The following is a 13,627-nucleotide window of genomic DNA, read 5'->3' on the forward strand; positions in this document are numbered from 1 at the left end:
AGCCACCGAAATCAAGAATAAACACCACGGAATTCCCACATCTGACTTCAAAAGGAAGGGAAGAGAGAATCAAAGGATGTCGTTAAGTTGGCTGTTTTCCGTTCAGCGATTTCCCCCATTCTTGAATAAAACTACCGGAAACCAAACTGTGGCTCAACTTTCTTGCGTGCCCATTGTCAAGTCTCTTTTCGCTATTAAGCAGGCACGAAGGGAAGATGGATGGCGGGGGTGCCCCGTGCCTCTGCTGCGTCTCGTGCAACCTCTCAGACCAGCCGAAGCCACGGAGCGATCCGCCCGCGCTGTTTGCGACGTGTCGCGTTACGAGCCGCAGCTGTCGAGTGCGACGCCTCCCTTCCGTGGGGCCTCAGCTACGCGCGCAGGACTCGGAAAGCTCGTCCCCAGTCGCGTTTCGCCTCGTTAGACGTGACCAGCGTTGGCAAGCCATGTGTCGGCTCTCGCTTGCACCGTCGCTGCTGTTCGGCACAGCGTTGACACTGCTCGGAGGAACAGCGGTCTGCAGAGCGCAGGGCGCCCAGTCGGCCACGCGCAATTACGAGGATGACCTGAACGAAGTGCTCAAGGTGATCGTGCAGAAGCTCCTGCCGCTCGTCTCGGACCTGGTAACGAGGCCCGAAGTATCGACCGACTGTTCGACCAGCATGATCAAGACGTTTCTGGCTCTTCGCCAGCAGAAAGCATGGGCGGTACGGAGTGAGTATGGCCGCTTCTGACGGCTGCGTCGCCGTGTGTCTCGCTGCATCCTATCATCATAATCATGAAACTATACCACTGCAGGGCGAAAGCCTCCCCCATGTTCCTCCTCCTGCTCCTGCATCCTATATTTATTGTGCCATTTTGAAGCTTCACTCTGTTAGCTAAAGCCAGGTATCACCGTGTGTGCAGCAATCACGGGCATGGCGCTGGCAGGCGGTAGCTGGCAGTTGACATGGCCGCGCACTAACTGGATGTAATTTCTGGAGGGTTGCCAGAAATTACGTTTGGCAGGACCTTCCAACTCGGGCCTTTCATTTCACACGGGAGGATAATATCAGAATCATCCCGCCAGGACCGTTGCATTCACGTTACCCCTAGGCTACGCAGGCATGTTCATACCGATTGGTTAAATGGGGGCTTTATATGTTTGCTAGGTGGTAGCCTACGCTATCGCATCGTACTGTTAAAGGCGGAGCTTCGATGCCCATAATTTATGTTAGCATCGCACTGTAGCGATCGCCGTACGATGATCTGCGCAGTTGCCAACAAAAGGTTTGGTTTGGTTTATAGGGTTTAACGTCCTAGAGCGACTCAATTGAGAGACGCAGTAGAGAAGTGCTCGGGAAATTTCGAGCACCTGGGATTCTTTAACGCGCACTGACATCGCGCAGCACACGGGTGCTTAGCTTCCAAGAAAAGGGAGCAACCATTCTGACGCTTCAGAGATGGGAAGGATCCCGACAGTCTGACCAGATGACAGTGCTGGAAGCGCCGATATAGGCCACCTTCCTTTTCTTTTCTAAAACTCTTGAAGGGATGCCCCGCTGCGGTGGCTCAGCGGTTACTGCACCAGACCGCTGAATCACATGACGCGGAATCAACTCCTGGCCCGCAGCGGCCGGTTTTCGGTCGAGGCGAAAAGCAAGGCACCCCTGTACTGTGTGATGTCAGTGCACGTTAAAGAATAACAGGCAGTCGAAATTCCGGGAGCCGTTCACTACGGCGCCCCTCATAGCCTGAGTCATTTCGGGACGTTAACCTTATATAAACCAAGCCAACCTTTCAGGAGGTAAGAGGGCACGTTGAGCGACTTGCACGTTATTCATATTGAGAGGGAAGCGCGAACCAAGATGACCACAGAAAGCAAAGCCACCACATTATCCAGGGGGAGATCGTAAATGCTAGAAAGATATTTGAGAATTTCTCAGCTTGTAGTGCTCCTAGTTTGCAAAAAAGAAAAAAAAGCTTCAGGCGAACTTTGTCCGGAAGCCATAGAAAACTTGAGGCCAGTCATAAAGCCGATCATAAAGCCAAAATTATCCGAAAAACTCCATATTTTTGCTCCATATTGGCAGCCAGCAGAAAAAAGCTGCAATACTATAGTAACAAGCGGAATTCGAACCAATTCCAGCGCAAACAGAGCAGCTTCGTTTTCTGATGCCTTTCATTAGTCGGAAGCTTCCCCAAGTTTTCTTTTAAATCATGCTGTTTATTACACAAATATCATCTCCCATCTCTAAAAATTATTTAAAAATCCTCCATTAAAATGTATCAAAATAATCAAATAACAAAAAAAAAGGCGCGGCAGCGTATGTCACCAAAATGGAGCGCCACCCTAGAAGTCCGTCGGATCATACATTTGCTGAAGATGAACAATCAGTTGATATAAATTAGATTTGTTTTAAATAAACAAATTTGCTATACTGGCCCATCATGCGAGTTCTACACAAGCTGTGCAGTCCAGTATGGCTAGGATTTCATCAACGTATTGCACAGCGGGAGGTATCGTACAGTATGAGTAGTCAAATTATTACCCTTATTCAAGGTCCTTCGTGCAATGTCTCTCTAAACAATAAATACTCCATCTATAATAACTATTTGAGCAATGCGGATTTCTTTCTGGAACGTTTTTCTGAAGCCTTGTTTCTTGATTTCTGAAACGAAAACGTTTTTCTGTAGCAGTGTCTTCACCGGAAAGGTCTCAGTGCATGCCTTGTAAAATAAAGCCGTAGTGCATGGCGAAACTGACAGTTTGAGCATCCCCTTCAAGTACTTACATGCGCACATCGCTTCCTGCCTAACCAAAACACAGTGAACGGTAAATGGATGGAGGGAAACTGAATTCAACTCTTTTTATGGCGATTTTCGCAGCCCTGGAAATAAAGATACAGTTGAAAAACAGAGTGCTAGAAAGCGCAGAGTGTAATTACACATCATACAATAACCACAATATAGAAGGACGGTCACAGAAGTTAGAAGAAGAAACAGAAGCGTTCGTGCAATCTAGCCCATTAAGTTTGTATGCAAGAACGCACGAACAGTCACGTATGAAACGTTTCAGAAAAAAAAAAAAAAGAGGAAAGCAAACTGTCGTGCATAACAATTGGCTAAACCACGCCCACCAGAGCCCGCAGGTCCGAAATGATAGACACGTATTATGGTCTCAACATCGCAAAAAAAAAAAAAAAAAGAAATTATAAATAAAAAACAAAAACGGTGAATATAAATCCAGCCGCGGGAATCTGCAAAAGATTACAATTTTTTGTTTATATAAACATGTCGCAGGCGGTAACCCTGCCTAATATTGGTAGATGACGCAGGACAAAGGTCTGACGTCGCACTGTGCCGCCGATATTTGATATTTCCAATCGCTAGTACCGTGCTTGCACGTGCGCGCCTCATGGAGCGCCAAGGTACACGGGCGGCCCACACTTTCATGCAACTTTCGTATTCATATTCAGTTGGCGTAGGCCCTCATAATTCAAGCCATCAGCTGCAACTTTCGAACGCTTCACCCAAGCTTCGGACACTGAAATAAGTCCTTCGGTCTGGTCAACTACATTTATTCTAAAACGCTAAACCTTATGAATATACCAGCACCGTGAGTTTGCCATCCGCAGAAGGAAAGCGTCGGACGACATTGCTCTGCAGAGGCTTGAGCACAGCGCCTCTAAATGCGCTAAAGTAGTAAAAACGTTCCTAGCATGAGTCGACTTTTTAGGAATTGTCTTTTTATAGCTATCAATTTTCTTCCTCTCCTGTCTCTGTCCTTTTCTTCACTAGCTAATGTGCTGTTTCATTTCCATATTTCATGTGTACCTTGACATGCGAGCAGTTTAAAAATACCGGCAACTGCTGGAGTCTTCAGTTTTTTTTTCTTAACTATTTATAACAGGGTTACTGTGTCTCGAATTTTTAACGGCTTAAGTGCTAAAAAGCTGTGGGTAAAGATTTTCAAGTTCGTGACGTTCACTTCCTATCTTGACGAAATCTATTTATTTAATTATAGCCATCGCATCAGCTTCAATTGCTTCAACGTGAATGGTATATATTTCAGCAGTATGTATTGTTTTAGTTTTATTATTATTATTTTTTTTAATAAGTTAAAGCTATTCAGCCGTTTTCGTTATATGTTTATCTTCCCATAAACATATATTTTATGCTCAGTTTTCCCGTCCTGTTGTGTAGACGGGCGGTACTCCACCATGACGCGTTCCTCTAAAATCTGTTCCTCGGTGAACGTTGCATCTTTAATGCTCTTGTCTCGTGGTGCATTCTATATATTCAATTTTGTTCTTCTATCTTCTATGTAAACAGGTAAACTGTTTCTGATGGCATTAAGAGTGAGATTAAATGTTACTTTATAGGCTTCTATAAAATCAAATCGAGGTCCCTCTTCAAAGCTACCTTCAAATTATCACTCTAGAAAAACTTTGCATTGACAGGTCCCTACAACGAAATTATAATGTGAAGAGGAAATCATTATCATGACAGCTTTTTCGTCGCTCTAACCTTCCCTGTACCCCAGTGGCCATGTCCAACGCCATGTACGCCCCAAACGCCCTTGAAGGCACGTACGTGGCCATGGGCGGCTATGACCAGTGCCTACGAACCCGGGTGCGCTCACCCGATGGCGAGGTGTACTTCAAGGGCCAATACTGCTCCGTGCTCTTCTCCCTGCCCCAGGAGTATTACAGGCGCTTCATCGAGTCCTTCCACGAGATCGGGGAACTTCAGGTGAGCTTAACTATCATATAGGTGGAAATCTTGGCAGAATTCCAAGGTGTATAAAAGCTGGACTGCAACCCATCGCAAATTAAAGAGTGCAGCGAATTCGGCATGAATTCGGGAATCCAGTCTAGAGAATGTCTGAAGCTACACCTGCCAACAGGATCGTACTGCATGATGTTGGTTCAAAACCTAAGAATCTTTTAAAGGTATGAAGAAAAGAAGACACCGTCGATTCTGTGGGACACTGTGGGTTCGTGTTGTAACGGCTTCTATACTGCACCTAAGCGTGATGAACTTCGGTGCATGGTTTCCTTAAAAGTGCACACGGAGCTAAAGTATTCCCATTAGCAAATCAGTATTCCAATTATAACTGCCATCGCAACTATTATTGCTGCGTACGTGTTTTGTAAGTTGCTGCTCATGGGCTGCTTATTGCACGGTTGCATCTGTGCCCGCGTGTTAATAGTGAATAAGCTGGCCACTATACCCTTAGGCGGAATATTCAGCAACAAAGTCTCTTTTTTGAGCGCTCCAAATTCACAACACAGCTCGCAGCAAGAGACTACAGCTTTTTTTTTTCCTAATCCTGGTATTAATGAAATTTCGGGCAGGCAGAAACTACGAATACGTTTGAGAGCTAAGTGTGATTATTTCACCACGTAGGCGATTACCTACGTGGAAGAGCACCATCGCCCTTTTTTCTTGTTGAATTTACGGTTAAGAGGCTTCACCACTTCGTTGGTTTGAGAGTGATAGGCCGTTCCCATATGTCCTGTTGGCCCCTTTGGGAATGTATCCTTCAGAACAACGCGCTCCTGCAGAAGGTAGTTCCGTTTGGTTTGGTTTGGTTTGGTTTGGTTTTAGTTTGGTTTGGTTTGGTTTGGTTTGTAGGGTTTAACGTCCCAAAGCGACTCAGTGGAGAACTCTGAAAATTTCGACTACCTGGAGTTCTTTAACTTGCACTGGCATCGCACTGGCGCCACTCCGTTTTGCCTTCATCGCAACGCAGCCGCCGGTGGAAGGTAGTTCTATGAAGTATTCCAGTCGTGCGAATTATAGAAATCGCATACCCGCATTAAGTATAGAAAAGGCTTGGGGAAGCATAGATGCTGCCTCTCACCTTGCAAGGGTGATTTTGTTTCAATTTTCTGCTGGTTTACGTTGTTGTGTTGCGGCTAAGCTCTGAAAAGAAAAGAAAAAACTGAGCTATTACATACGTGCAAGTGAAACGCGAGATTCGCGTCGTGACTTTCCGTGAACCGCAAACACTGTTACAGTAAAAGCTTGGTCTGCGCAGCACGAATGAATATTGCCTGTGCCTTGTCTTCGATGCGCCTGCTCATTTGCTGATGTATGGCTGACTACGGAGCTTGAATACAGGGCGTACGAATACCAGTACACAAACGCCGTTTGTGTTAATGGGCTGTGTGGCCAAGCGGACACAAACTATTAAAAAAGTTGTCATCGTAAATTCAATGAGCAACTAAAATTCACTAATTAACTGTTGTTCACTGCAGTTAGCATGCGTCTTTATATTGAAAGTTTGTAGGCCTGTGTCTAATTAATTTACTTATTCAGTCGTGTCTCTTCGTACATGTTCTCTCGCGTTGCTTTCAGATGTCTGCAAACTTTACTGTGCCACGACAAGCCTTGCTGATTTTCGAAAAGTGCCACGAGAGCATTTGATCAGCAGATAACGCCAAGTAATAACACAGAACTCGCGCGGTTAACCGAACTACTAACTGGGGTGATGTTATACCTCACGCTGAGCAGTATACTATACGCGTGCAGTAATGATCTAACGAGCCGTTCTCTTCGCAGGGTCGTTTGGATCCCCTGACGGCCACATCGCCGGAGAGGGATGGCGTCGACACCATCGGAGGCCTGTGCTCGCCCTCACTGTGCACCCGGGACGACCTTACCTTCTTAACCCGCTCACGTAAGAACACGCACCCGAAACGTGTGCAGTCGCGAAAACTCTCGCCCGATGACTGTCTTTTGCTTCTGCGCAGTGTGCCGTGACTGCAGCTAACAGCACACGTTGCGACAGTACCGCTACTGTGGGGTCTGTCGATACCTTGCTGTTCGCACAAAGCGTAGTCTCGTGGGTGGTCAAAATACCTGTTTAAGCGGCATTTGTCCCTGTCACGGTGGTGCAGTGGTTATGGCAGTAAGCATCCTTGCTGTTTGAAGGACGTCTGTCAATCACAGCATGAACATAATGTACACGGAAAAGGTGATCTTTGGCTTTAAGATGTCTCGAAGCGACGCCATTGCTGCTTTGTGCTCTATTAAGCTTAGAGGACCGTCAAACTGTGATCTTTCGTTGCGTGAGTGACACAGATACGGTGACTTTGATTAAGAAGAGGTAACGTTGCCTGATATTGCGACCAGTCGGCGAAGCGGTTATGCCGGTCTGTGGGCGTGTCATGTTCTCGCCGCCACGGAAGACGAGAATACTATCACCTATTCTCTCGATTTTTGGTGTAAGGCAAAGAGCTAGGTACTTAGGACTTTTTGGGTGTGTTGCTGGCTGTGGTGGCGGTCTTTGTATACCTGTCTTTAGAACTGCCTACCTACTCTTGAAAGGGTACTGAAGCAATATATGAACGCCACGTCATTCAGCTCCCTCGTTACTCATCGGGGATCTACGAGGCAGGGGTTAGTGGCATACATCAGCACCCTTCTCATCGAACGAAGAGCAGTGATAGAGATGGGCAGAAACAAAGCGTATTTGCACGGAGAAGAGCGTTCCGACCTCTAAATTAACCTAGGACGAGAGCTCGGTAGCTGGCGTGAACCAGCTCATTTCTCACAATATTTAAGTGAGAAGGAGTCAGTTCCAAGCACGTGTGCTTATAGAAGAGTGGGAATGCCGAGCACAACGAACGAGACAGTTGATTGTACGGCACGGCAGAGTTTGCCAAGAAATGTGTGAAGTGCCGAATGTGGAATGGTAGCGGGGGTCAAGAGAGAGAGAGCACGTCTAGGGCGTTTGTTAATGCCGGCCTCGGTGAGGCCCGCACTCTGCCCGTCGGGTGCCGTCTCGGGTATCCGATGAGCGAGCAGCGCAGAGCTCGTGGCATCTTTTTCTCTTATAAGAAATTTTCTTTACCTGGTGACTCTCGCTCAGTTACACTGGCAAAGGCATGGATGGCGACGCGGCTCAACCGCGTTCCCAATGGCATATCAAGTTCGCAACCTTTAATGGTGATAGCGACTTTCGCTGACGTCAGTTCGTTAGGCAGCTACCAAGAGTCACGATATTACGGACCCTCTCAATTAGATTTTGTCCGGCGAATTCGTTTAGGAGAAATCCCAATCACTAATATTATCCCACTTCCTCGTTTTAATCCCTGAAGAGGTAAGTGGTTTAGGGCCAATGTTTTACACATACACTACGCGCAGAAAAAAAAAAACAGCAAAAAATAGAAATCAAGAAATACGATGGCGTATTGCTTTAGAACATTGCCGTACATAAAACGCATAATAATGTTTTTCAGCGCAGAAAATAAAAGCATGGGATTGTTATTGTGAAAAGGAAAGCAAAGTGAGCAGCTCTCAAATAAATAGTTCTCGAGGAGAAAAGAGTCCTGCCGGAGCTACTGAGTCCTGAGTGCGGAATCAAATATCCTGCCTCGGCGTCAGCGTTTCGAAATGCAAAAACGGCCGAATGCTGTCCTCCCTGCATCCCCAAAGAACGCGGTTGCGGGTATCTCTCATCACACAGCCGAGTTCGAAATGTAACGACGGGATCTGCGTCGCCTTAGTTCCGACAACTTCGTTCTCCTTACCCCTGCTAAAAGAGCGGTTCAAGCGTGCAATTCGTGTGGAACAGATACAGATCCTTCCCTTTTCTGATGAACAGCTTCCACTACCCCTTAGGGGTAAATAACCTACTCCGCCACCAGGCGATTGTGTGTGAGAGAAAGAGAGAAGCAGTGGTTGACGACGCATGGTCTCTATCGTAGTAAGCATTTATTTCGGCGTTGATCTATTAATCATAGCAAGGATATTGTTTTTAAGGTTAAATCAACGCTTCTTTTTTTTCTCGCCTGCACTTGTGCTGCGTAGGTTGTAGCTATACAGGCGGACAAAATGCGAATAACGCTGTATACATAGAGGCTCTACAAAGTGTGCTTTATCGCAGTAGCATGCGTAAATGTATTCTCTGTTGAGACGATCAGCAGCTATTTTTCTAAAAATTATTTTGATACATACCCACTTATTTCTTACTGATTATTGGCATGGCATCGTATGGTATGGTATGGTACGGTACGGTACGGTACGGTACGGTACGGTACGGTATGGTATGGTATGGTATGGTATGGTATGGTATGGTATGGTATGGTATGGTATGGTATGGTATGGTATGTGAGGAAAGGAACTTAAACTATACCTAGGCTATTGAGGTGCGCCTAGTGGAGCGCTTCGGACAAAATTTAGACACGTGAGGTTCATTAAGAGTACACTGACTTCTCACAGCACATGGGCAGGTGCTGTGCTTTGCCTCCGTAGAAACGCAGCCGCCGCTGCCGGGATTCCATCCCGTGTCCATGAGCTCAGCGCACCAACGTCACAGTCACAGAGCTACTGTGGGGGGGTACTGATTATTCGTATGACGAATTTGTCACAAACATAGCACCAGTGATGTTTATAAAGCATGGCACATATGTGCGAGTGCCGCCCATTTTCTACTGTGTGTGTTGTTTTTGTCTAATTCCATGAATTCTCTGTTTCAGTGATAAACGAGTACGGCGGTAACGCCACAGTGACGTCCTGCAGCACCGACAATGCGAAGGAAATCACCCCTGCCCAAGCGTTTTCCATGTAAGTGGAACCAATCAATGCAGCGCGTGACGCTTGCCTTGTTGTACTGCTTTCTAAACGGGACATGCTAAGACACTTTTCGCACGCGTCACAGAGCGGTGCTCTGCCTTTTAGGTCTGCTCGTTGGTGTGGGCACTACACTCGAATGGTTGCCTCAAGCAGATCTTCAGGCATTGAGGTCCAAACCAGGTGAGCAAGTATTGAGGCGAAAGCCTTTCTTGCCTGATGCATGGCGTGAACAGAAAGCGTCACCAGAAAACGTCCTTCGTACTGACACTTAAAGGAAAAAAATACCTGTTCTCGCTGGAAATCAAACCCCTATTCCCCAGCCGAGTGAGCAAACCACCATGTTCATGAGGAGCAAATCGTAATTCTGCTTATGTAGCGTAAGCATTATAGTAGCAATAACAGTGACGATGCACTTAGTAATGATGATAATGATGTAGTAGTAATTGCAATGACGATTCAGTTAGTGATGGTGATAATGCTGATGCTGATGCGGCCATTCCCCTTTGTATCGGGGGATCACAAAGTTCTGGATCAGGCCAGGAGAAACGGGTAATAGCGATGACAATAACGATGCAGTTAGTGATGATGATAATGGTAGTAGTAGCGATTGTAGTGATGATGATGCACTTACTTGATAATGGTGATAGCAGCGAGGACAATGATGATGCAGTTAATGAAAACAGTCCTGTAAATTGGCTTTCACGATTTTCGCTCTTAAGCAGGCTTAAGCGCAGTCCTGTAACTGTTTCAAGATTCAGTCATTAGTCTGACGAGTCGTTCCTGAAATGACGAAAATATTCCCTCCCAAATCGTAAATAAATACAGTAAAAGGTTTGGTGCGAAATGCTACCGTTTCAGAAAAAAAATATCTCATTCAGTGTAAAACTTTGCTGCACTAGGCTAAGTAGAGAATTAGGGAAGCCAACAGCATTTCAGCTTTATTTTCTTTCAAAATGCACTGTATCGTTCCATAAACGTTTTTTTTTTTTTTCATTGTCATCAGTGCATTGTCAGGTATCTTCAACTTCTGGCTACATTTATATCAGCATCTCAAAAACAAGACAGATCGACAAGATTTTACTTTTGCTTCAGCAAACTTGGTCGTCCTGATACGCTTAATTATTGGTTAAAAGTGTTAAAGCACTTCTCGATTAAAAACAAATGGCTGGCATATGCTGGGATTCAGTCGCATTGGCACCAAACAAATTGTCCCCCTACCAATTAAAACTGGAAGCTTTCATTTTTTTTTTTTGCTTCCGCGAACAGACTATTATGACTTACCTTGCTACAGATGATTTATCTAAGAACTCGCATCGATTACATTTTTTTCTATCACATGAAAACGAGCGTCTTTGAAAACGTATCCTTTTTCTACAATTCTTCTTAATTTTCTTTTTTTACTTTTCCCTTGCGCTTTTAGGGGCTCTGATACGTATTCTGCTCATCTTCTCGGCTATAACGAACACGAGGTTTCTCTTACGGACCAAAGTTAAGAAACAAAGCGAGGCACTGAAATTTGTATGTGGTCTGAAAGTAATAATGATGTTCTGGGTAGTGCTTGGACATGCCTACATCATTCTTCCGATGGGGTATTTCCGTAAGTTTCTCACTATTTCCTCTTGCATGCCGGATGTTTTGCATTCGTATATTAATCATAATTGTTTTACGATGGATAACGACGCTGCAGTAGAGACAACCAAGGCAAGATTACGAACTGATGGCGCAGTTACGTTCACTGCCGCATTCAGGCAATCATGCACTTTAGTGGTAATGCAGGACGCATTTTTTTTCTTTTCTTTTTCTGCTAACTCCATATTCCTTACAACGCTCAGGTCTTGTAGCGTCTTTCATTAAAGAAACGATAAAAAGTGGCTAGTTTTTTAACTAATACCGCCTTGTGTTTTTTGTTGTCATTGAAGAGGCGGAAACAAATTTATCCATGCGCACGACACGCAACATGAATTTGGATTCTTCTCTAGGACTCAATGCTACGAAAAGGTCTGCCAAACGTGATCGCTTAAAGCATCAAGGCAGTCTTCAAGGTTGACACGTTACCTCACTGATGTAAGGAATGCAATTAAAAGAAAAGTGTTCTCTATAACTTCCAAACCCGTTAATAAGTCAAGGAAAACGTGCAGTAAGCACAACGATGCTGTGGTCTAAGAGGGGCTTCCGAAATTTTCCTCCTTGGCACTATTCTGAGCCTGCAAGTTTGTGTATTTTGTTTGTTTTTTCCTTTAGACGCAGTGTTCGCAATGGCTCCTATGACAGAGCACATTACTTTCCAGTTTATCACGAATGCCTTCCTCAGCGTCACGATTTTCTTCTTCCTAAGGTACATTCTCCACCTCTCCGTAATCAGATGATTTTCACTCAGTGGTTTAATACCGCTCTCGTTTTTGTGTTCTTTACAGCGGCTTTGTCTTGGCCTTTGTCGGAGTGGCGTCTCAAGAGACTGTTGCAAAGAAGGGCATATTCGTTGTCTATTTTGTGCGAGTTTTACGACGATACATAAGGTGCGTATAGCTCTTTTGGGTGCCCCAACTTTGACGCAATTATTTTAAGAAATTCACAAAGTCACCCATTTACATTATACGTTGCCAAAGTGATAGCATTACAAGCTTACGGTACCTCTTCTTTGAGTTTTGTGTCGTGCTTTCATGGTTGTGTTTGTGGACACGTCTTTCTGCACGCAACTAGACATATATTCGGGTCATCTAGCTGGAGACTGCATGTTTCCCACAGAGTACCTGAAGACGCTGGCACGGACACAATTAACATAAACTGAAACGGTCAGGTGACTTCGTTTCCCTCCAGCCAATAAAAATTTTATGACCGACGCCGCTCTTTCTAGAAAATGCCGATGGGGCTTTTAAAACATAGCAGAATGGTTACAAACAATGAAAGCGCCAGTGCCGTTTCTTCCTTTTTCAGTTCTCACTACTGCCACTTGCTCGAATACATGACCTCCGTTACTACGCAGACTGGTGATTCCTGCCGTCATTATTGTCCTCGTGGCTTTCCTGCTGCCTCTGTTTGGCTACGGTCCGGCGGCAGACGATGCGTTCAAACAGTACATCCTTGGCTGCTATGAGAAGTGGTGGACAGTGGTGCTGCAGACGAACAACTTTGATGGCTCTGAGCATGTGGTATTTGAATGTTCAGTACTTTATCGTGCCTGAATTGTGCTTCGGTAGTGCATATTGCGCTTCAAGCCCTTAATTTGCGATCACCCTGTGCCGTCTATAGCTCTGAATTTACGAAACATTGAAGTGTATTTGCAGTGTCTGCAGCATCTCTGGTACGTCAGCGCGGACCTCCAGATATTCCTGGTCGTCGCGTTTCCTCTGACGCTGCTGTTTTTGAAGTAGGTATACGCTTGTCTTTTCGTGTCGATACTATAACAGTTGTCTGGGCAAGTCACACTCCGATGGCAGTCGACGGGAAATAATGAGGACCTTTTTTTGTCATACACTGTGTATTCAAAATTTCTGAAATTCACAAATATTGCAGCCGCCCACCTGCCGGACCTATATTATTTTTCATCTTGACTAATTTCTATGGCTTTGCACCACCGGTGAGCAAGGGCAGGCTTGTCTTCTTTGTACCAACTTCAACGCTATAGTGTTAGGTCCCGGTCGGGGGAACAAACGGCGTCGGCGTGACTGGAAATGCCTAATTGGTCAAGCGGGACCTCTTAAATGAAATAAAAAGGCTGAGTAAGGGGCGCAGTTGAACACCAGATCCTTCGTTGCGAGTCAGGCACGCTACGGCCACCGAAGCATGCTCGCTCGCCAGAGTTTAGGCAACAAGTGCGTTGACAACTGCTATCGGCTGCACCAAGACATCCCCAGGCGACCGTATGGATATTTTGACGCGATTCGTAGCATTCTTAAGGTGAACTTAAGTGTCCACCAAGTTCGTTTTCCTTCTGATGTAGCCCTATCCTCACGGCACGCATGGCACTCTCTTCATTCTCAAATCTGAATCTGCGAAGTACAAAGGTGACAATCTGGCGATGCCAAGTCAGGATTGTGAGGAAGATGGGGCATTACAGTCCAGA

General features: G+C 45.5%; 1 protein-coding gene across 1 annotated transcript in view; it reads left to right on the forward strand.

The window, feature by feature from the left end:
* The first annotated feature begins 443 nt into the window (after window positions 1–443).
* LOC146204801 (nose resistant to fluoxetine protein 6-like) overlaps window positions 444–13,627 on the forward strand; it is a 43,381-nt gene continuing 30,197 nt past the window's right edge. The window contains exons 1-10 of the mRNA XM_084605205.1: window positions 444–711; window positions 4,523–4,731; window positions 6,547–6,664; window positions 9,468–9,555; window positions 9,650–9,744; window positions 10,985–11,161; window positions 11,806–11,899; window positions 11,979–12,080; window positions 12,548–12,713; window positions 12,849–12,931. Of these exons, the coding sequence (XP_084461331.1) occupies window positions 444–711; window positions 4,523–4,731; window positions 6,547–6,664; window positions 9,468–9,555; window positions 9,650–9,744; window positions 10,985–11,161; window positions 11,806–11,899; window positions 11,979–12,080; window positions 12,548–12,713; window positions 12,849–12,931 (1,400 nt within the window). The remainder of the gene's footprint in view (window positions 712–4,522; window positions 4,732–6,546; window positions 6,665–9,467; window positions 9,556–9,649; window positions 9,745–10,984; window positions 11,162–11,805; window positions 11,900–11,978; window positions 12,081–12,547; window positions 12,714–12,848; window positions 12,932–13,627) is intronic.

This window comes from Amblyomma maculatum, chromosome 1, assembly GCF_055883805.1.
Source record: "Amblyomma maculatum isolate TAMU_Amacu chromosome 1, ASM5588380v1, whole genome shotgun sequence".
Lineage (NCBI taxonomy): Eukaryota > Metazoa > Arthropoda > Arachnida > Ixodida > Ixodidae > Amblyomma > Amblyomma maculatum.